The sequence below is a fragment of the Lissotriton helveticus genome, chromosome 3_1 (assembly GCF_964261635.1).
Source record: "Lissotriton helveticus chromosome 3_1, aLisHel1.1, whole genome shotgun sequence".
In the NCBI taxonomy this organism is placed as follows: domain Eukaryota; kingdom Metazoa; phylum Chordata; class Amphibia; order Caudata; family Salamandridae; genus Lissotriton; species Lissotriton helveticus.
The window spans coordinates 849,381,039-849,403,272 of record NC_136061.1 but is presented as its reverse complement, the minus strand read 5'-3'; the positions used below and the strand labels follow the sequence as shown (position 1 = coordinate 849,403,272).

General features: G+C 47.3%; 1 protein-coding gene across 4 annotated transcripts in view; it reads right to left on the bottom strand.

Annotated features, from left to right (window-relative positions):
• The window catches only part of AGO4 (argonaute RISC component 4), a 601,932-nt gene that overhangs the window by 281,697 nt on the left and 298,001 nt on the right, over positions 1-22,234 (bottom strand). For all 4 annotated transcript variants that reach the window (XM_078681164.1, XM_078681162.1, XM_078681161.1 and 1 more), the window contains exons 10-11: positions 5,753-5,881; positions 5,390-5,523 (exon numbers count right to left, since the gene is read on the bottom strand). In XM_078681164.1, the coding sequence (XP_078537290.1) occupies positions 5,390-5,523; positions 5,753-5,881 (263 nt within the window). The remainder of the gene's footprint in view (positions 1-5,389; positions 5,524-5,752; positions 5,882-22,234) is intronic.

Here is a 22,234-nt window from a genome sequence, read left to right as displayed (position 1 = left end):
GGGTTTGTGATGTTTTTACCCTCTTGGATAAGCTAGTTTGCTCCATCCTTGTACTCGTCAGGGAGGTGCCTCATTAATGACTCTAGCTCGTCATAATGTGCCCTGCGTCAAGCAGCTTAGACTCCTTATCTGGTGGTGCAGCCTCCCCTGATGACTGAGTTTGCTCTCTTGCATGCATTGGAAACTACAAGCGAGTCTAATGGCACTGGACCTTTAATATATGCTGGGGCTGAGGGAGCAGCTTTATATTTTTTCTCTATACGAGGGTTACTGACCAGAGTTCTAACTGGGTCCTTGAAGACTTCAGGGGCATGCTTGATCACTCCTTTGAGCATTGGTAAAATGGATGAGGACCTTTGTGCATTATCAAAGGTATCCATTAGGAAGTCTTCCTCAACAGGGTCTGTATGCATGTCCACTCCATGATATTGTGCAGCCCTTTGAATTAAATCATTAAACCATTTAGTGTCTTCTGGTGGGTAAGGCCTTGAGGGTTATAAGTCATCCTGAGGGACATTTGGGACATCTGGGGTGGTATAATCATCCCACGGGTCATGGGATCCTGTAGGCGTGGCTGGATCAGGTATGTTATCCCCTCATATCATCAGAGCCATCATCCCTGTCTGGTATGATGGAGGATCCTGGGGAAGGGTGTGGTATGGGAGGATGCGGTGATGGTACAGTTGAAAGAGAAGGGGAAGGCAGTCCTAGGGGAGAGGTAGCCATGTCCTTCTTTGAATGCGGAGCTGGAGTGTCCAGTGGTTGCTTTTTTGAAGCCAAAATTAAGTGTGCAGTGATTGGATCCTTAGCTAGAGTCTTTGGAGCATGGTCTGGATAAGGTAAATCCTCTGCAGGAGGGTGATCTTTTGGTGCGGAGGAAGGCTTGGGCACCGAAATGGCTTGTTTTGGTTTCTTGACAATGTCTTTCACTGGGGAAGCAGGAGTCTTTTTCGGCTCCGAGGCTTGTTTCGGTTCAGAGGATTTTTTCGGTTTGGTTTTCGGTTCCGGTGGTTTTTTGGAATCCGAAGTGAGTTTGCTTGATTCCGACCTGGGTTTTGGTGCTGAAGGAGTAGTGATATGTTTCGGCACCGATGGTTTGGATGTAGGTATAGTCGGTGCAGTTGTCTTTTACGGTACCGGTAGATGTGCTCCGGCACCGTGTGAAGGCAGACTCGAGCCAGAGTCGCCTGACGGCTTAATTGGCTTCTTAGCCCGGCCCGAAGGTGGGGCAGTAGAAGCAGAGTGCTGGTGTGCACCCGAGCCCGAGGGAGAGGGTGTGAAAGGGGCCTTCTGTGTCGAGGAAGGGTCGGGGTCGGCGGTTTTACTTACGACCCGCTGCGCTGGAGTGATGTCCTCGACCTCAGAATCTTCAGCCACAGAGGTGCTGTCGACGTCGTGTTGTTCTGGAACGTTGACGCCTTCTTCGAAGATGTCGTCCGGAATCTGAGCTGAAGATATTTGAGCCATTGTTCTCCTCGCTCTTCGGTCCCGTATAGTCTTTTTGGAGCGGAAAGAGGCACAAGCTGAACAGTCCTTTGCCTCATGCTCTGGAGAGAGGCAGAGATTACACACCTCATGAAGGTCGATGTGGGGAAACTTAGACCCACATTGAGGACACTTTTTAAATGGCGTCCTTTCCATGAGCTGGAGTCGAGGCCTAGCTAGGCCCGAAGGCAGTCGACGACGGCCGGAATCGAGACCCTCGATGTTGAAGAGTAGCGTCGACTGGAAAGCGTTCAAAACTAAGTTTTGGAAGTTGGTGAGGATTGCGCACCGAAGGAAAACCGTTCCAACACGGAGCGTTGGAAACCCATTCGAGCCCGGTGGCGGAAAAAAACAATCTGGGGATGGACCCGATGCCCATGCGCAGTATCATCCAAAGGAGGAGTCACCTATCCCGTGACTTCCAAAGACTTTTCTACAACAAAACAAACTGCAAACATCTTGGCCCAACACTAGGTGGCCATCTATGCATAGTGTGTAATCTGCAGCTCATATGCCTCGAACAGTGTATTTCATTGACCTGTAGAACCAGTCAACCTTAATAAACCAAATTAATGCAGTGCATTCAGAAGTATAATTTTTTGAAAGTGGTGGTTTTCAAACATGAATTTAGGAACATTCAAAATAATATTAATCCTCGTGGTTTTTCCCTATCTTTTTTGCCTCTGCCTCCTGTATTTTTGATGCTGTGCTGGATTTCGTTTTTGCTGGTTTAGATGCTTTGGACACTCTGCCACTGCTGATCAGTGCCATAGTGTAAGTGCTTCCTATGGAAATTGTGATCTTGATTGGATATACATGATTGGCATATTTGTATCACCAAGAAGTCCCTAGTAAAGTGCACTGGGTGTGCCAGGACTGGTGATGACAGATGCTACTAGTGGGCCTGCAGCGCCGATTGTGCCATCCACGAGTAGCCCTAAAATGGTGTCTCAGGCCTGCCACCGCAGTGCCTGTGTGCAGTCTGAACTGCCATGTCCTCCTGGTCACTGTCCCCACTGGCTAGGCCTAACCCTTCCCTTTTTGTGCACATTCGTCACCCCTATGGAAGGCTCAAGGTACCCCCTTGGGCAGGGGGCAGTGTATATGAAAGGTAGAGCATGTACTAGTGCAAGTAACATTCTATGGTAGTGAACAGCAGCCATTTTGTGTGGTCACTGCTGCAAGGTTATCTGGGGTAGGCTGGTCCCAATGGCTACCAGCCTATCTTCCCATAGGAACAAGATAGGACATAAGTGAGTGATATCCCTGAACTCAGAATTTAATAACACATCTTTTAGGAAAGGTTGTTTTTAAATTCTGTGTTTGAGAACAGTACTTTTAGAAAGTGGCTTTTCTCTTGTCTGACCTTTGTGTGCCTTGGCCTGCTTGTGGATTGACTTGTCTGGTTTGAGGGTGACAGGGGCTGGGATCCCCCAGGAGGTTGTCTAGGTCAGCCCTAGACTGAATGACTGCATTTGCAACTAGAGTGGTGGGAGGGGATAGCACCTAGGATTGAATAGGGCTGTGCCTGCCTGCCACAATGCTGGCTCCACCTCCTGCCGGGCGGATGACGACCCTGCCCCTCACTCTGAAAAGAAGGAAGAAGCCAAGTAAACAAAGTGACCAAGCAACACCCAGAACTGGTTCAGACCGGGCTCAGGACTCACTTGCACAAAGACAAAGACTTTTAGGGGTATAAGTATAGGACCCCTGACAACAGATTTTTAGATTCTACAATCAAGAGGAACCTCTGCCAGAAGAAGAATCTCTGAAGAAACTAAGGAAGACTGCCCTTGCTGTGTGCTCTGGGGTGGACCTGTTTTGCTGCTCAACTGAAGGAGAGAAGGAGACTTTGCTGTGTGCTGTGTCTGTAAAAGAATCTCCAAGGGCCTGAGAAGAGCTGGCCTCCTGTCCTGGAACCCAGGGTCAAAAGGTTCCCCAGAAACAACAAGACGCTGTGGAGACCGTGCTCCAGTTACTCCTAGGTGCGTGAGTTTTTAACTATTGGCCGTGCCAGAGGATCGGTGTGCTCATCGGCACATCAGGGCAGAAGACCGGAGGATCGTTGTGCCTCCCCTCGTGACTTATCCCTTAAAAAGAGTTGGTGGCTTCACAAGCACTCTGCCTGCCTCTGGCCACTTGAAAACCACCGTGCCGCTTTTCACCGCCGCTGCCCGGGGCCTGAAACATCCTGAGAATCTCGCAGTGCCTGGCCGGGGCCGCCAAAGGAGAAACCGAAGGAGCGGAGCCCTGATTGGCTCAGAGCGACGACCCCCACCGTAAACGCTGTGCTTGGATTGGTTCCCAGGCCGCAGCATCATCCTTAGGCTCGCGCTGGGATTGGCTGGCAGAAAGAAGGAGCTGTGACGTCACGAGGGGCTCGTCTGAGGAGCCGCGCACGGATTGGACTGCGCCAGGAGCCAACGCTGGAAGGTGAGGAGAGACGAATTAGAGTGACGCTTCCCCCTTCGCAACCGAAGGTGATCTGGGCAGGAAGAAGTGCCGCGTTTGAGTGCGAAGATCGCCCTGTCCTTGCAGAGTGACCCGCGTGTATCCCTCGTCACCAGCCGTGCCCGCTTGCAGGTAAATCAGCTCCCAGCCACTCGTTGGATTGTCGAGAGCAGGCTGAGAGCCAGCGGGATCGGCGGGGACTGCGTGAGGGTCTCTCTCCGCGAGGGAAGACTTCTTTTGTGTAAACACGGAGGCGATTTAGTAGAACAGCGCTAAAAACGACATTGAGCCACTTTTAAAGTATTCACAGCTTGCAACCACTTTGCTTTCAAACCCTTTTTATAAGAGACTGAGACTGAATTACCTTCCTGAATAAGTGCAAAACTACAGAAGAACCAAACGATTTTATGATTGCATTACTATTGATTTTCACTGCCTAAACTAGATAAAGATATTTTTTGATATACTTACCTGTGTGGTGTCAGTTTGTGGTGCATTCTGGGATTATTGTGTGTGTTAAGTGCAACTACCCTACACATTGCCTTGGGGATAAGCCTGGCTGCTCGTGCCAAGCTACCTAGGGGTGAGCAGGGGTTATCTACAGTGTGTATCTCTTTACCCTGACTAGAAGTAAGGGTCCCTATTTGGTCAAAGGTACTTACCTCTGCCAACTAGACACCCTGTTCTAACACCTCCACATTTGTAAAGCGCGAACAATCACCCGTAAGGGTCTCTAGGCGCTGGGGGCTGTCTGGAAGATTAAGCAAGCTATTGCCCAAAGACATATGGTGCTGGGCTAATCTGCCGCCGATGCCTGGGATCGAACCGTGATCCCCAGATTCCAGCGCCCGTGGCACCACACCTCTCCCACGCTTCATGCTTCCGACCCCCCATTCCCCCCCTCCCAACAATGCCATTAGTGATTACATCCAAGCACAAGAGATTTTTTCGTACAGCATGCATCCTGAAGTCATGTATTTGAGGTACTCTTATATGGGATAATGAAGAAAAAGGAGGGAAATTCAGATGACCCAATTGTGTGATACTGGACAATCGTTTTAAGTGGAAAAGCTGAGATTCATCCTAGGTTTTCAGTTTTCACATTGCGCAATTGAGTTCAGCCACTACATATACATGATTCACTTCAACTAAATCAACTTCATACCCCCCTCGCCCAGCTTGCATCAGTGTGGCCCTCGGTCACACCAAAGATCAAATGTTGTGGCCAGAGGAAAATGTAGTACCAATGTGTTAAAGGTACACATTTGCTAGATGGTCACATAAGCATCAACTTTTTTTTCAAAGCACCTTTATCTAGTCCCAGCTTTTTAGCTTAAAGCAATTTGAATGGTGTGACTTACAGGCAACTGCACTCAGTGAGAAGTTGGCCAGCTACTGGAAGCATCGGATTGTTTCATTAGAGAATTACATCAGATATGGAGACAATACTCACTTCAACAAGTCTTCTCTACATTGTTTCTGTGGAGCGAAACAAGCAACGGCCCAGACTTTGATCTCAATACCAGCATAGAACTGCTTCCCCCGCATGTCCCATACACCTTGATTTGGTGTTGCTACAGTTTTGTTCTGGAAATAAATTTAAAAAAGGGCAACTTCAGACTGAAATGTGCATCACCACAGATGTATCTACAAACACAAAAAGTTAACGTAAGGGAAATATGTGACTGAGCATTGTAAATGCACTGTTTCTTGTTCGGCTTACTGGTTTGTGGGGGGGTTCTCTTGGTAAAAATCACAAATCAAAGGGTAAGAGAGCAGGTATTCTAAACACCTGCTCTCCTGGAAATTAGCTTACTCTGCCGCCATACTGCAACATGGGAGCTGGTAACACTCTTCCCGTAAGCTCAGTCATTTCATTGTGAACAACAATGCCAAACTCTTTTAGGTAGGGATCTGGTCCTCCCACCATGCTGTTACTCTTCACCTAGAAAAGAGGAATGAGAACAGTAACTGAGTTAGCAAGTTACCATTCCAGATGTTCTATTCAGCAACTACAGGAAGCCAGCTTGAAACACCTTGAGAATACAATTACATTCAGGAGTTTTCAAGTCAGTGTGGTTCAGATACTCAAAACATGCAAACACTTGAGTCACAGCCAGCCAAACTACATTTCTACAAACTGGTGGAGTGGGAGTGAGAATAAATTGGTCTGGCAGCCTTCATTGATTTCTTTATGAAACTAAGTTAACAAAACTCCCATTTCTACTACTACTAAGTCCGTCATTAAACAATATGTTTGCAAATCAATAAATGCTACAATACTTTAAAACAGTAGAATGGTAAACTCAAATATTTATTGTTAGCATATGAATATGTGAAACTTCAATAAAGACAACAGAGTGGCATAGGGCTAATAACAGGTGGTATAAGCCTTCTGCTCAATTATAATGTTTCCCTCTGTTTCTTCCTGTTAAATTCATGAGCCCTTCGAGAAGTTGAAGGGATGCCTGTAGTCAAACATTCGCCAAGGCTAATCCCTTTCAGCAAACCTGACTTGCTCACTTGAGGATCCGATGTTGGACTCATGCGGCCCAGTGAAGGTCTCTGATCATGATTGAGATTTAAAACAGACCAATTAGGTGCTGTACATATTTCTTTCCTTATTTTTGTTCATCACTAACTGTGCTATTAGCAACATAAGGAGTGGGAATATCCTTTCTCCTTTGAGGTCCTGACGAAAAGCCTAGGGGGTAGGGCTTGAAACTAGTCGACCAACCAGGGAAACTGTAGGTAATCACACCTCTAGCATTTCCTGCTTGTCACCAGATTTTAGCATAACAATTAGGGGTAGCAAATAAAGTTGGTTTTGTCCCACTATTTTGATATATTTAATGTTCACTTCCAAAACCCACTATCTTCATAACAAAACCACATAGAAAAATAAGTGTGTCCCTGTACAACTATTAAGTGCTTGAGTGTATTTGTAGGTAGCAGCACGCCACCGTCCGTAAAGGACAGGGATGGACCATATGATGAAGCATGCCACCAAGGGAAAACCCGGGTGGGTTAGGGTTATTTTACAGAAAAGGTTTTTCTTTCTTTATACCTAGCAAGAGGTGCGCTTTTCTTCTGAAATAGAAGGGGATCTAAATTAAAGGACAGTCAAGGATGGTGTCCCTTACAAAGACACCCACAGAGTAAGAAATAGCAAGTAGGTGACCACCAATTTCATCGCCAGTCAGGCCCGCCACCCCAATTACATTGTACATTGACATGGAAGCTTAGTACCACACTAATGACAAAAATCTAAGTCTAAGGAAAAGACTTGCCAGCTATTGGCAAGTAACACTGTTATGGTGTAGGAAAGTGCCCTTTTCCGATGGTTGCCCCCTAACTTTCTGCCACATACCGGATGCACTTTGAGTGTGGCCTGGGTATGTGCCAATCAGGTTTCCAGGGCCTGTGTTTTTTCTCCAAACTGTACCATTATTTGCACAACTCTGGCCCTTGTAAGGTGTACCCCTGGTACCAAGGGCATGGTAGCCAAGGAAAGGCCTCTGGGGGCTTCAGCATGTATTATGCCACCCTGTTAGATTTGGCATCTTTTGGCATGCTTCCCATGAGTTTTTGCTTTCTGACCTCCCGGTTTGGACTTTTTGCTGGCGTAGTGTTTCTGCGCACTTCTCACTGCTGATCAGTGGTAAAGTGCAAGTGCTCCTGTGGTAAGGAAAATGCTACTTACCAGTATGCATCTGTTCTTTGCATGTACACTTCGCATTAGATCGCCACCTGGTGTTGGGCTCGGATGATTGCATGTTGTCATCTTGGAATAAGTCTTTTGTAGTCATGAGATAGGTGACTCCTTCCTTGGACGATAGTGCGCATGGGCATCAGCTCCATCATTAGATTGTTTTTCGCCATGGAGTTAGTAGAAATAAAGAAAGGATGTCCATGTGTAGATCTAATTAAGATGAAACTGGAACAGATACAGGTCCCGGGAGGGCGTGTACAACTCCGCAGCTCTACATGCCAAGAACAGATGCATACTGGTAAACAGCATTTTCCGTTCAAGGCATATGAGCTGCAGATTGCACACTTTGTATAGATTGAGCAGCAGTGTCTCCCCTAGCGGTGGTCACCTGTATCCGTTGCAGTAGTATGAAAGTTTTTAGAACAGCTTGGCCTACTGCAGCTGGCTGCTTGGCTTGCACGTCAACAGTAGTGTTTAGTGAAGGTGAGTGTTTTAGACCATGTTGCTGCCTTGCAGATGTCTTCTAGGGGCATGTTCCCTAAGAAAGCCATAGGGGCTCTTAGTTTGCATGGGGAGTGGGCGCTAGGAGGAACGGTTAATGTAAGTTTTGTTTTCAATCGCATATTTGTATACATTTTACAATCCACCTTGCAATTCCAGCTTTAGAGATGGGGTTGACTATGTCGTGGAGAGAAAGGTACAAACAATTGCTTTGTTTTACGAAAGGATTTGGTCCCATCTATATAATAGAGAAGAGCTCTTTTAACGTCTAGTGTGTTTAGAGCTCTTTCTGCTACAGAGTCAAAGTTTTGGAAAAACACCAGTAACTCTACAGATTGGTTTAGATAAAACTGAGTAATGAATTTTGGAAGGAATTTAGGATTTGATCGGAGAACCACTTTATTACGGTGTAATTTAAAAATGGTTCTTGTACAGTGAAAACTTGAATCTCACTAACTCTAAGAGGTAATAGCTACTAGAAATGCTGTTTTCCATGTGGGGAATTGCAGTCCACATTTGTGTAGAGGTTCAAAAGATGGTCCCATAAGCCTTGTAAGAACAATGTTTAGGTTCCACACTGGAGAGGGTGGTAACCTGGGAGGAATGATGCTTTTTAACCCTTCCATAAATGCTTTAATAGCAGGCACTTTAAATAAAGACAGAAGTCCATTTTGTAAATATGCTGCAATTGCTGCCAGATGTAGGCGTATAGAAGAATATGCCTAGTTACATCTTTGTAAATGTAGGAGGTAGCAAATTATATTTTGGATGGAAGCATCTAGGGGATCAATTTGGTTATTGTTGCAGTAAATGGCAAATTGTTTCCATTTAGCAGCTTAGCAAGCTCTAGTAGTAGGTCTTCTGGCTTCTTTAATGATATTCATACAGTCTGGTGGTAGGTTAAGATAACCAAACTCTAAGACCTCAGGAGCCAAATCGCTAGATTCAGTTGGCTTGGATCTGGATGTCTGTTTTCTCCATGATTCTGTTTTAACAGGGATGGTGTCAGACGAAGCTTTTGGTGTGGAAGTAGGGATAGTTCTAGCAGTGGTGTATACCGCGGTTGGCGTGCCCATGTGGGAGCTACTAAAATCAGTGTGAGCGACTGTTGTCGTAGCTTGCGCACTATTACTGGTAGTGACGGATGTAGGAGAGTGGGGTCTGCAATCCTATGGTCACCCCAGATTTTTGCTTTTTGCTTCACTGGTTTACGACTTTCCCTGGCTGTGGGCCTGCTAATCAGACCCACAGCCTAGCTGTTCTCTCTCTAAATTGACAACCATGTACTTTAGGTGCATTTACCAACTGGTACTGGGCCACCTCATCAGTCCCTGTACAGTGTATCTTAGGTATCCAGGGCATAGGTGTACCCAGAGCCTACCAGGGGCTGAAGCATGTATTATGCCACCCCTGGCTGGCCATCCAAAACAGACACAACTGGCTGCATGACAGCTGGGGCAAGGTGGTGTAATCACCCTTTGCTATAGATATAGTATACCTATGTCTAACCCTAAAAATGGACACATATCCAACTATCAGTCACTCCTATGGCAGGCCTTATCAATCCTGAAGGCAGAGTGCTTGGAATTATGAGCTGAGCCTGTCTACAGCTTTCGGAACCAAGTCCTAATAGCTGTTCCATGATAACGCTATGCCATATACTCTTAAGTGCATTATCAACCTCGCGGTTAAATGTTAACTCTGGTATAACATTATCAAAACATGTCGAGTAAGGTGTCATACGAATTGGAATACTACCCCCTCGCCAATTCTGGTGATGGGGATAGCATGCCACCCTTCTAGAGGGACAAGACATGTATGTAACTGAGAATCCCGGTTAAAGTTAACTCGAGCCTTGGCATCACAAAATGGATGCTGCCACCACAGACACAAGTCTGACCTCCTGCTGCTGGGAGTCCTTCCAGCGAGGGAGGCTTGGACAAAGGGTTTACTGCCTGGGGAGGTGCTAGCACCACCCCAGACAGGATTTTGTGTATTGAGGTAGGGAGGCCTGAAAGGAATGAGACATGCCTGGGGCACACAAGGTGCCCTGTGCATACACCGGTTCAAACCAGTTGCTGGTGCACTCCAGCCCCAGCTCGGGCGGGAAACCGGACAAAGGATAGGGGGTGTAACCACCCCCCCTTCCTGGTCCCACCCAGGGGAGGGACCTAGTCAGTAGTGCAGCCCCCTTTAGTAGGATAAAGGTAGGAGCTGGTCCCATTCCAAATTAGATTATCCTGAACAATTCTACAAGAAGAAACTCTGGACTTCGACGTTCTGCTCCACAGAAGACTGAAGAATCTCCCTTGTGGACAAGGAGTGTCCACCCTGCAACTGCAGGCACCATCAAGCGTCCAGCGGCTTCACTTGGTCGTCTTCCCTCGAGGATCCAGACTTCAGAGCCAGACGAGACCCGGATTCCCAGACCTCTCCGACCTCAACTCACATCTGCAGCAAAGCGGAGACCCGTGGGTGCGACGAGACACGTGGGACCGGCCATCTTGAACGAACCTGCACTTCGCTTCCAGCACGACTCCCAAGGTAAACTCGACCAAGTGCTTTGGGGATTGAGAAGCCCCAGCCCCGAACAGCCCCTGCACCGAATATCAACCCTCCAGCTTCCACGAGATCTGCGTGGGGCCCTTCTGCTTGTTTGCTGCTCGACGCGTTGTCTGGTCACTTGCCGGCTGGCTAGTGGCCTCCTAGACGACGAACCTTGAAATCTTCACTGCTGGTCTGGTTGCTCCAGACTGGCCCTTGCTCCCTTCCAAAAGAGGGGCACCCCGGACTCTCCTAGTCCGCACCAGACGCCTTTTCCACTCACCGCGTGGGATGCCTTTGCCAAGGCCTGTTGACTCCAATCCCGGATCCGACACCCCCGACAGAGAGAGCCTGCGTGGGACAGCTCGTGCCTCCATCCTGGTCGTCGAAGACACCTCCTGGTCCACGTGGCTGCAGAGTCAAGCGTCCACTCTTCACCTGATCGCGACAACAGCATCTGGTTCCTTCCTGGTTCCACACCGGTCACTGGCTAGTGACTTTGAACACTGTCCCCTCTGCTTTCAGGTCCTCTTCTTCACCGAACCACCCTTGGATCGCACCGGACATCTTCCTCCTGGTCGCCTGCAGCATCTTTTCTTCCAGGCTCCATAGACTTCAATGCGAGAACCAGACACACTTTGACACCTATGCACCCGCAGCCCGGGGGTGAGGTAACGAGCATGTCGGTGCTCACGGGTTGCTTAACTGTCCTAGTGTCCAGTTCCACAGTCGTTTTAGTCCTAACTAGTCAGGATTGTCCGTAGTCACCTTTTAACTTGAACTGTACTGTCCATAGACGTGGTTACGCATCTCGCGTGTGAGTTCACTCTGCACACGCGTTCCGTGGGCCTCCTATTACTTACCTAGAGTTAGTGTAGTGTGGTCCCATCGATCCTACAACCTTTGGACAGCTCCATTCCTTCTATCGACTTTCACATTCCACTTACTTAATATATGGTTTGTCGTGCCCCTAGGGCACCATTGTAATTTTCATGCAACTTATTGTATTTTACCTAAGAGATTGTCATGTGCTTAGCCCTCTGACCTCAAAGAGTTCAGAGATGATTGTTATTAATAAATATACTGTTTATTTTCATAACCTGTGTGGTGTCCTTTCTTCTGGTATTCAAGGGGTTATATTGTGGTAAAACAGCTGGCTTCACATGCCAAAAGAGTTTAGCCTAAGACTGCTTTGTCCATGCTACCATTAGGATGGCTGGTCTATAAGGTTGACTTACAACCAATCACCATAAGGGTTGTTTGGACTGATACAAGGTGATCACTAGAACTAGTGAGCATCATATATCAGGCCAACTTCTCACAGCGGAAAGGGTACCCAAATCTGCCTGACCAGTTCATCCATATCGCATTGCCCTTGAACAGCGGGTGTGGAAACTTGGTGGCGAAGAATGGGCATTTTGCGTTTGTGTGTGGCGAACAGATCTATGTCTGCATGACCCCACTTGTGAAAGAATGGTTGAGGAACTTGAGGATGTAGTTCCCATCCGTGAATTTGTTGTCTGTCGACTTAACAGATCTGCTATCGGATTGTTAACTCCTGGAAGGTGTTCTGCTAACAGATATATGTTTTGTGGAATGGCCCATCTCCGAATGTCCTGTGCAAGCTAGGACAGCTGTAGAGAGTGTCCCCCCCCCCCCCCCCCCCCTGTTTTTGTATATAGTACATGGCTGTCATGTTGTCCGTCCGGATTAAGACAGCTTTGTTTTGTACTTCTACTTGGAAAGTTTTGAGCGCTAAGAATATTGCTAGCAGCTCTAAGTGATTGATATGGAACGATCTTTGTTGAATGGTCCATTGCCCTGGAGTTGTATGGTGTTGGAGATGGGCTCCCCATCCTGTGAGAGATGCGTCTGTTGTAAGTACAATTTGTGGAACAGGTTCGAGGAATGGCCACCCTTTTGTCAAGTTTTTGGTGTTCCACCACTGCAGAGAGCGATGTGTGCGGCCGTCTACCAACACCAGGTTTGTTAGTTGTCCTTGAGCCTGATTCCAGTGTTGTGTTAGACATTCCTGTAACTGACGCATTTGCAGGCCTGCATATAGTACAATAAGGATGCAAGATGCCATCATGCCTATTAGTCTCATGAACACACTGGCTGTGAGATTGTTGATGTTGAAACTTTGACTAAGGCTTGAATGCTCTGTATCCTTGCTGGACTGGGATACGCTAGAGCTGTAGACGTGTTTATTGTAGCCCCTAAATATTGATGTACATGAGGGCTGTAGGTGCGACTTGGTGTAGTTGATTGTGAACCCTAAGTCGTGTAATGTTTGAATTGTCTGAGGTGTGTGTTGGACACACTGATTGAATGACTTGGCTTTTAAGAGCCAATCGTCTAGATATGGGAAGACCTGTATGTGTTGTCTTCTGAGATGTGCTGCTACTACTGCTAGGCACATTGTGAACACTTTTGGTGCAGTTGTTACCCCGAATGGAAGGACTTTGAATTGATAATGCTGTCCTTCCAGTACAAACCTCAGATAATTCCTGTGAGAAGGATGTATGGGAATGTGGAAGTAGGCGTCCTTTAGATCTAGTGTTGTAAGAAAGTCGCCTTGTTGCAGCAACGGGAGCACTTGTTGTAAAGTGATCATATGAAAATGATCTGAGTGTATATATTGATTGAGGGGCCTGAGTTCGAGCATTGGTCTTTGTGTCCCGTCCTTTTTGGAGATTAGACAATACAGCGAGTAAACCACTGGTCCTTGATGTTGTAAGGAACTATTTCTATTGCGTCCTTTTGAAGAAGTAATAGGACTTCTTGTTTGAGCAGTGTAAGATGTTCAGCAGACATTGGACGCTGCCTGGGTGGTATATGTGGAGGGGTACCTGTAAGTTCGAGGCAGTAGCCATACTGGATAATCTGTCTTACCCACCTGTCTGTTGTGATGGAATTCCAGACAGGTAGGAACTGTGTTAGTCTACCCCCCATAGGAGTGGAATGCTGTTGAGGGAGCAGGGGTAAGTCACCGTTTTGTGGTGAAAGAGGTTCGATTATTGCTGTTGCCTTTATAGCCTCCTCTAAAATATCCTTTACTGGAGGATGTCTGTATTGGATTTGAAGGAAGCTGTATTGTCTGCTCCAGTCTGTTTGGAGCCTCCTCTGTAGAAGGAGCGACGAACGGAGCCTCTAGCTTGTGTGGATTGCAAAGCTCCCATAGATTTGGCTGTATCGGTATCTTTTTTCATTTTCTCAAGTGCTGTGTCTACTTCCGGCCCAAACAATTGATGTTGGTTGAATGTCTGATTTAAGATAGTAGTTTGCACTTCCAGCTTAAATCCTGAAATGCGTAGACACGCATGACGTCTAAGTAGGACACTAGTGTTTACAGCTCTAGATGCAGTGTCTGCTACATCAAGTGCTCACTTGATTGAGTCATTTGAAATTAACTTGCCTTCTTGTAGAAGGTCGTTTGCCTGCGCCTTATATTGGTCAGGCAGATGTTGCATTAATTTTTCTAACTGATCATAGTGAGCCCTGTCATATCTTGCAAGGAGGGCTTGAGTGTTAGCTATACGCCATGTATAGGTAGCTTGTGCAGCTATCCTTTTGCCTAAAACATCTATCACCTTAGATTCTTTATCAGGGGGTGGTGCTTCACCCGATGTCCGCAGGTTTGCTCTTTTTCTAGCATTGGACACAACTAGAGAATCTAACGGTAGCAGTCCTTTAATGTAGGCAGGATCCCCAGGAGCAGGCCTGTACTTTCTCAATTCTAGGGTTTAAAATCCTAGCATGTACAGGATCTTTAAATACTTCTGGAGCTTGTTTGAGAACCCCTTTAATCATAGGAAGAATTTGAACAGATTTGTGATTGTTCAAACGGATCTAATAAAAAGTCTTCCTCTGCCTCGTCTGAATGCATGGTGACCCAATGATAAATGGCAGCCCTATTTAGTAAGTGCCCAAAACCAAGATTGTCTTCTGGGGGAGAAGGTTTTGATGGATATGAATGTGGGTCAGGAATATCTGGCACATCTTGTGGGTTTGGGTACTCCCAATCTGGATCATCAACAGGGTAGGGAAAGGGCTCATCTGGGTCTACTCTTCCCCCTATGCTATACTCATCATTTGGAGGTGTGTGTGTGAATAATGAGGGGAGTTTTCAGGAGAGTTGAGGTGAATTGTTAAGAGGAACAGGAGATGGAGAAGGGTGCATAGGAGAAGAAGGGTGAATAGGAGAAGTGGCAGAGTCCTTCTTGACAGGCACTGCAGGTGTAGTTTGATTTCCTCTTCTTATGTGGTGTAGTGGATACATGACCTGTGTTTGGGTCAATGTAGATCTTTTCTAGAGGATCAGGTTGGAAAAGATCTTCTCCTTGCGGAACCTTTGCCGGTGCCAATTTTTTCGGTTCTGGGCGTACTTGCTGCTGGTCTTTAGCCTTAGGAGTTGTTACTGCGTCCTTTGGCATAGATTTCAGCACCAAAGGTGTTGTTTTCGGAGTCGTGGCTGTTTAGAGGGCTTGAGCGCATCGGAATCAGGCCTTGTAGGTTTCGGTACCAAAGATATAGACGCTGGCTTCAGTTTTGTCTTTAGAAGTCGACTGCTTCTGAGCCTGTTAGACCTGGGGTTACCAGTCTACATACGGTAGCTTGGCACAAAGTAGGAAAGTCTATCCCAAAGGTACATGTGTTAAGTTTGCGTCGCACCATTCAGTAACACAGTGTTCATCCACTAGAAAAAGAAAGACACTACACCAGTCTAAGAAAAATACGGGCTGTTGTATAAAATTCACTTTGCTGTTTTTCTTTGTTACTTAGCCGTATTTAGTTTAAGTTCATAAAATTACTCTACATTTGATTGTTACCATCTACACTTTTACATTTTCTTACACCAATGGAAGCAGTCTAGCAATGTTTTCCGTATTTAGACAGTGCAGAGTATTCAACTAAAATTGGAGAATACAACAATATCCAAACTCCCTCTATAATAAGGCAAGACTATACATTACCCTTAGGGTCTCAACGTTACTATTGGCATGTAGTTACAGGTTCCATCAACAGTTTCATTACTATCACATCATTTCCATTGTTCAAGCAACTGTTCATATAAATGAAGACAGGCAGGTTATTTCTGTTAATCTGTCAGATTTCCACAGGCTGCTCTGTCTCACTGTTCTGCAAACAGGGGTGGGCCCCCACCTTTAAGGGCACTCTGTTATCTCAGCTGACATAAATGGTAAAGCTAACTTTCACTAGTGTTCTTTTATTGACCAGAGGAAAATGCCTCAACCTGTAGTTCTGAAAATTCTGGACTCGTGAATCAAACTTCGTCGTAGCATGACGATTTTTATATCAAAAGACCGAAAATGGCTAGTACACTATGTACAAGCATTTTCGTCATATTCGAGTGACTATTTCACCTCGAAATCGTCATTTTCGTCTTGAACCCTTGGCTTCCATTTTGTGTACGGCACCATTTCGTGGGTTGGCCTGACATAGGCTTATAATACAGCTAAATTCGATATCAAAGGACACGTACACCTGGATTGACTTTTCTCTGACCTGGACAAGCTGAGACCATTGCCCCAGGCTGAACCTGTTTGGTCAGTTCCTCTCCCAGTAGCTGAATGAGATAGCATCAAGGCACAACAGGCCATAAACCCATTTCATCGCACACACCCTGCCGACTCCTGCTCACACCTGTCCCTGCTCTTTTCTCTCTCACTTGCTTTATGATGGGGAGGTGCCCGTTTTTATTGGGGGTCCACCGGTATCTGATGGAAATGCTGGGCCTTGCCGGGTAATTTGTGTTGGGCTGGACAAACAGAAATGTGGGCTGTCATCATGACTGCTTTTCCTTTGTAGCGAAAATATTTGAATGGTATACTGTAAATCCAAGAATGTTTGCCTGAAGCACAATATTTCGTATAAAAAGAGAAGCCTGACTTTGTAAGATTGAGCAGTCTCCTGAGAATATACATCCCGTGCTGTTTTACTTCTAGGACGCCTGTTACCTTGGTTGCATCCAATAAAATCGATCCTTGACTTCACCTAGAAGACTGAGTTTCTGTGGTCTGAATCAGGAAAGTACTCGAGGTCTTTGGGTGTGTTCCCTGACACCACTGGGTTACCGGTTCTGGAAAACCCAGTACCTCAGTTGGCGCCCAACGTTGAGCGATACCAGCGGTACAGGTCCAGCCAGAGGTTCGTGAGGAGCTTCGTGTGAAAATTCTGGAGGAAGGCCAACCACTTAATCGACCCCTGCATGTCGACGTGGTCCGAAAGTCTTTGCTGCGAGGTTCCCCGCTTCCCGACGGCTACAAAGGACTGCTGCCCTGGCTATCGCCCTGATTTGGACCCTTGAAGTTTGGTAGAGCGAAATGATAAGACGAGTCTTCTGGTGACGTCATCGATATCTCAGTTAAGTAGAAGTGGAGCGTCTCCCAGTCCTTAGTTGGTCTTAGTTTGGTTATCCCTTTGGGATCACTTTATTTGGAACTTGCAAGTGCCAAAGCCTAAGGACTCGTGTATTCACAAGAAATATCGTAATCGATAATCCTTTGAAGTTTGAAGCTAGACTAGTGAGCGAAGATGCCTGGTCTTAGCAGACTTGGAAATTTGTTTTGTCTTGGTTGTAGTAAAAGGGATTCCCAATTGGAGGACTCGTGTCCGGTTCCTCTGATTGGAACTCCAACATATGAATTGTATGTGAAACATGGAGTAGGCCCCATCACATACAATGAAGTGTGGATCAAATACACCAGAAAAGATGGGTGTTTTAAAATGGCCAATATGGTAGCTTTGACACTGAAATCTTAGACAATCTCGAAGTTAAACTTTTCAAGAAGAAAGCCCGGCCGGCGATGTTTGACTCTTTCCGCCTATGGCGTAAGGAAGCCAAACAGAAGGAAATTAAATTAGCGAAGAAAAATAAGAGAGAAAGGGGTATTTCGATAATGCATGCTGCTATACAGTTTAAAGACAATGAAGAAAAACAGATGAGTGAGCAGTTGCACAGGCAACGTAAAATGGTGATAGATAAATGCTATCCAGTTTTGCCGTCTCTTCAGCAAGATGCAGCAAAAGAGCTTGAAAAAGATCAGTTAATGTCGCATTTGTTAAGTTCGCCACCCCCCTATGCGCAAAATGCTACTGCACCTCCGCAACCTTTAGTTGCGCAACCTGCGATTGCATTGCCTCCTGCTCCTCCACAGCACCCACCAGCTACTCTTCAGCTGGTTTCTGCCCCTCTGGTGCAGCCTCCTCAAGGCCCACCGATCACATCTGCTTCACCTGTGCTTTCTACGACTTTGCCTAGTGCACCTTCTATTTCTCCTAATGCTCCCTCTACTATTGCCTCTGCTCCTGCCTTATCTCACCCTGTTTTTCCGCCCGTTCTTCCGTCAGTTTCTCCTTCCGTTCGACAGAGAATGGCCAACACTGTTACTAATCTTTTCTCACCTTTCCTCGGGTCGCCTAATACGACCCCTAACACGGAACGAAGACAATTGCGGAGTCAACTGCCTGACTATCGAGAGAGAGATTTACTGAATCGTTTAGCGCATAAATGGGTTATCGACGCTGTAAGGTATGATGTAGAGTGTCATGGAAGTCTTCCGTCAATGGGAAGCACCGAAGCAGAGATCTGTTTTTGAACAAATGTGTGTTTTTCTATGTGGAGATTTGGAAGACAACGATCTGGAATACAACCCGCCCGAGTTGTGTCGTGCGCGGTTCGAGTTGGCAAAGGGCATGATCGTAGGTCCGGATGTCGAGAGAGCAGTTGAGACATTGTTGTCGTATCGGAGTAAGGGGGGCACTTCTCGATCACTATTTGAGCGTGACGCATCGGGTAGGAAAAAGGCGCGACAGTACCCTGTGAGAAGTTGGCCTGATATGCAGTGCTCACTATTCTAGTGAACACTATGTATCAGTCCAAACAACCCTTATTGATGTCTGGTTGTAAGTCAACCTGATAGACCAGCTATCCTAGTAGCATGGACACGTGCAGTCTTTAGGCTAAACTCTAGAGGGCGTGTTAAGCCAGCTGTTTTACCATCACATATACCCCTTGAACACCAAGTGAAAGGACACCACACAAGTTATGAAAAATAAAGTATATTTATTTATAACAAGACTACCCTGGCTCTTTATGAGACAGGGAGCTAAGCACACAACAAAACTCTTAAAGAAATACTTCAAGTCGCACAATTTACACAAATGCCCGAGGGGCACGAAAAACCATATACTATACAAGTGGAATGCGAAATACTAGCAGGTAAGTAACTATTCTCATAGGCTTTAGGATCGCTAGGACTGGACTACTGAACCTTTAGATTATAAGCAGGAGGCCTAGGGACGTCGTGTGCAGAGTGGGAACTCTCACGCGTAAGGCGGGAAAAAGTCTATGGAGGCTAGTAAAAGCAAAGTTAGTGTTCTCGGGCGAACCCGACTAGGTAGGTCAAAAACGAAAGTGGATCTAGACACTTAGAGAGTTGGTCTACGCTGGAGCACCGGAGTACTCGGTTTACCTAGCCCAGGGGCTGCGGCTGCATAGGGTTCAAATGTCGTCTGGTTTCTTCGTTGATGAACCAGGAGCCTGAAGGAAGAAGTTGCTGGCAGGCGACCAGTGAAGAAGTTCTTGGGGATCCAAGCCTGGATCGGGGAAGAGGAAGACCTGTAAGCAGAGGGAACCAAGTTCTGAATCACTAGCCAGTGATTTAGGTGGGCACCAGAGTGGCACCGGACGAAGTCACCTCGACCAGGTGAGTGGGCGCTGCTGGGCTCTGCAGTCTCTCGGACCAGGAGGCGTTGTCGGCGACCAGGATGGAGGTGCGAGCTGTCCCACGAAGATATCTGCTGTCGACGTCGCTGGACCCAGGATTGGGGCAACAAGTCTTGGCAAATGCAAGCCCACGTGGTGGACTTAAAATGGCGTCTGGAGTGGACCAGGAGGGTCCGGGGTGCTCCTCTGTTGGAGGGGAGCAAGGGCCAGTCTGGAGCAACCAGACCAGCGGTGTTTGTCGTCGAAGTTCGTCGTCAGGGGGTCACTAGCCAACGGGCCAGTGACCTTGACAACGCGGTGAGCAGCAAAGAGCAGAAGGGCCCCACGCAGATCTCGTGGATGCAAGGGGGCTGAACTTCGGTGCTGGAGCTGCTCAGGGTTGGGGCTTCTCTTACCCCAAAGCACTCGGTCGAGGGTCACTCGGGAGTCGTGCTGGGCAAGCGTCGTGCAGTCTTGAAGATGGCCGGTCCCTCGAGGTCTCGTCGCACCCACGGGTCTCAGCTGGGCTGAAGATGCAGGTAGAGGTCAGAGGTGCCAGGGAAGCCGGTTCTCGTCGAGCTGGGCAGTCTTGATCCGGAGGAGAGACTTACAGCAGACCGCGATGCTTGGATGGTGCCTGCTGCTGCAGGGTGACTACTACTTAGTCACAAGGGAGAAATCTTGAGAAGAGTCTTGAGTTCCTTTCGTGGAAAGTCGGTTCAGCATTCAAAGATGATCTAATTTGGAAGGGGGCCTGCTCCTACCTTTATCCTGGGAAAGGGGGCTGGCACGCGACTAAGTCCTGCCCTATGGGTGGGACTAGGAGGGGGGTGGTTACACCCCTCTCCTTTGCCGGGCTTTTCCCCAGATCAGGGGCTGGAGTGCCCCTGGAACTGGTTCAAGCCGGCCTATGCACAGTGAGCACCGGGGTGCCACTTGCAGTCACCTTCCTCTAAAGCCCTGCCTACCTGGGATACACAAAATCCTGTCTGGGATGGTGTATGTATTGCGACTTATATAGCGCACGTATCACCCGAAGGCATCAAGGCGCTTGCCTTGGGAACCCGTCCTGGCTTTTTCCCTGTGAGATAACCCCTACTGGGTATCCCCAGGGTGAAAGCCAGGCATCCCGCAGCGGGTGGGCCGCCGTAGTGGAGATTAAGCAACTATTGCCCAGAGTTGCAGCGTGGGACCCCATGATTAGAATTGGCACCGAGGCGAGAATTATCGAGTCTGTGGACATTTTGGGCTCAGGACCCTGCCGCGTCAGGAATTGAACCCTGGTCCCGGGCCAGACCTCTGCATCCGGGTCTGCCGCTCTAATCAGTGAGCCACACTCCTCCACATGGTGCTGGCAGCGCCCCTGACATGAAACCCTTTGTCCAGGCCTCCGTTGCTGGAAGGACTCCCAGCAGCAGGAGGGCAGACTTGTGTCTCGGTGGCAGCATCCATTTTGTGGAGCTGAGGCTTGAGTTAACTTTAACCGGGGTTACAGCTACATACATGTCGTGTCCCTCTAGAAGGTTAGTATTCCAATTCGTATGACACCTTACTCGACATGTTTTGATAAAGCGATACCAGAGTTGGCATATAACCGCGAGGATTATAATGCACTTAAGAGTATATGGTATGCGTTATCATGGAACAGCTATTAGGACTTGGTTCCGCAAGCTGCAAACGGGCTCAGCTCATGCCAGAGCACCATCTCACATTATTCCAAGCACTCTGCCTTCAGGATTGATAAGGCCTGCCATAGGAGTGACTGATAGGAATACATGTGTCCATTTTAGGGTTAGATATAGGTATACTATATCTAAAGCAAAGGGTGATTACACCACCTTGCCCCAGCTGTCGTGCAGCCAGTTGTGTCAGATTTGGATGGCCAGCCAGGGGTGGCATAATACATGCTGCAGCCCCTGGGTACACCTATGCCCTGGGTACCTAAGGTACACTGTACAGGGACTGATAAGGTGACTCAGTATCCAGTTAGATATGTACCCAAGGTACATGGAATCCATTTTACAGAGAGAGCAGTGGGCCTGGGGTCCTGAATAGCAGGGCCCCAGGTCAACTAAGTCAGAAAACCAGCAAAACACCAGGCAAAAAGTTGGGGGCAACCATAGTCAGGGATCTACCTTCCTACATACCCCATGAGAGAAGTCCCTCCAGTATGGAAGGAAGAAGTAGCAGCTGGTCCTGGTAATGTTCCACCACTTGTGCCAGCACATTTTCAGCGTGTGTGGGTACATGTTCCTTGGAAGCGAGCTGAAGTTTTGGCCCTTAAACAGACATTGCCTGATCCCCGTAAAAATCCCGCAGGGTATTACAAAGAGTTGTCACAGACTGCTGGGTCATGTATCATGAATTTAGCAGACATAGACATGTTGTTTGGGAACGTTGTTCCACAGCCTCTATGGGGAAAGATTTGTCATGCAGATCATGATCAGGAGTTAGGTGACTCATGGGCTAATATTATATTACTGCTGCAGATGGCCGACAAGTTGGTGGTGCTAAGCCTGAGCTTTTAGTAGCTGAACTTCCTGGTAAAATAATTGATTACATGAAAACGATAATGCCTGCGATGCGTGTAAACTGGGATAAGTTGTCTGCATGTAAGCAGAAGAAAGATGAAACGGTGTCTGATTTCTTCACCAGGTTTGAAGAAACGTTTGTCGACCACAGTGGTCAAGATATGAGCACAGAAGGTGGTCAGCGTTTGTTCGTCGATAAATTCGTGCACAATCTGCTTCCGGAGTTGTGTAAGAAGTTAAAAGATTCAGAGAGTTCATGGGCAGTTTCCTCTTCAGCAC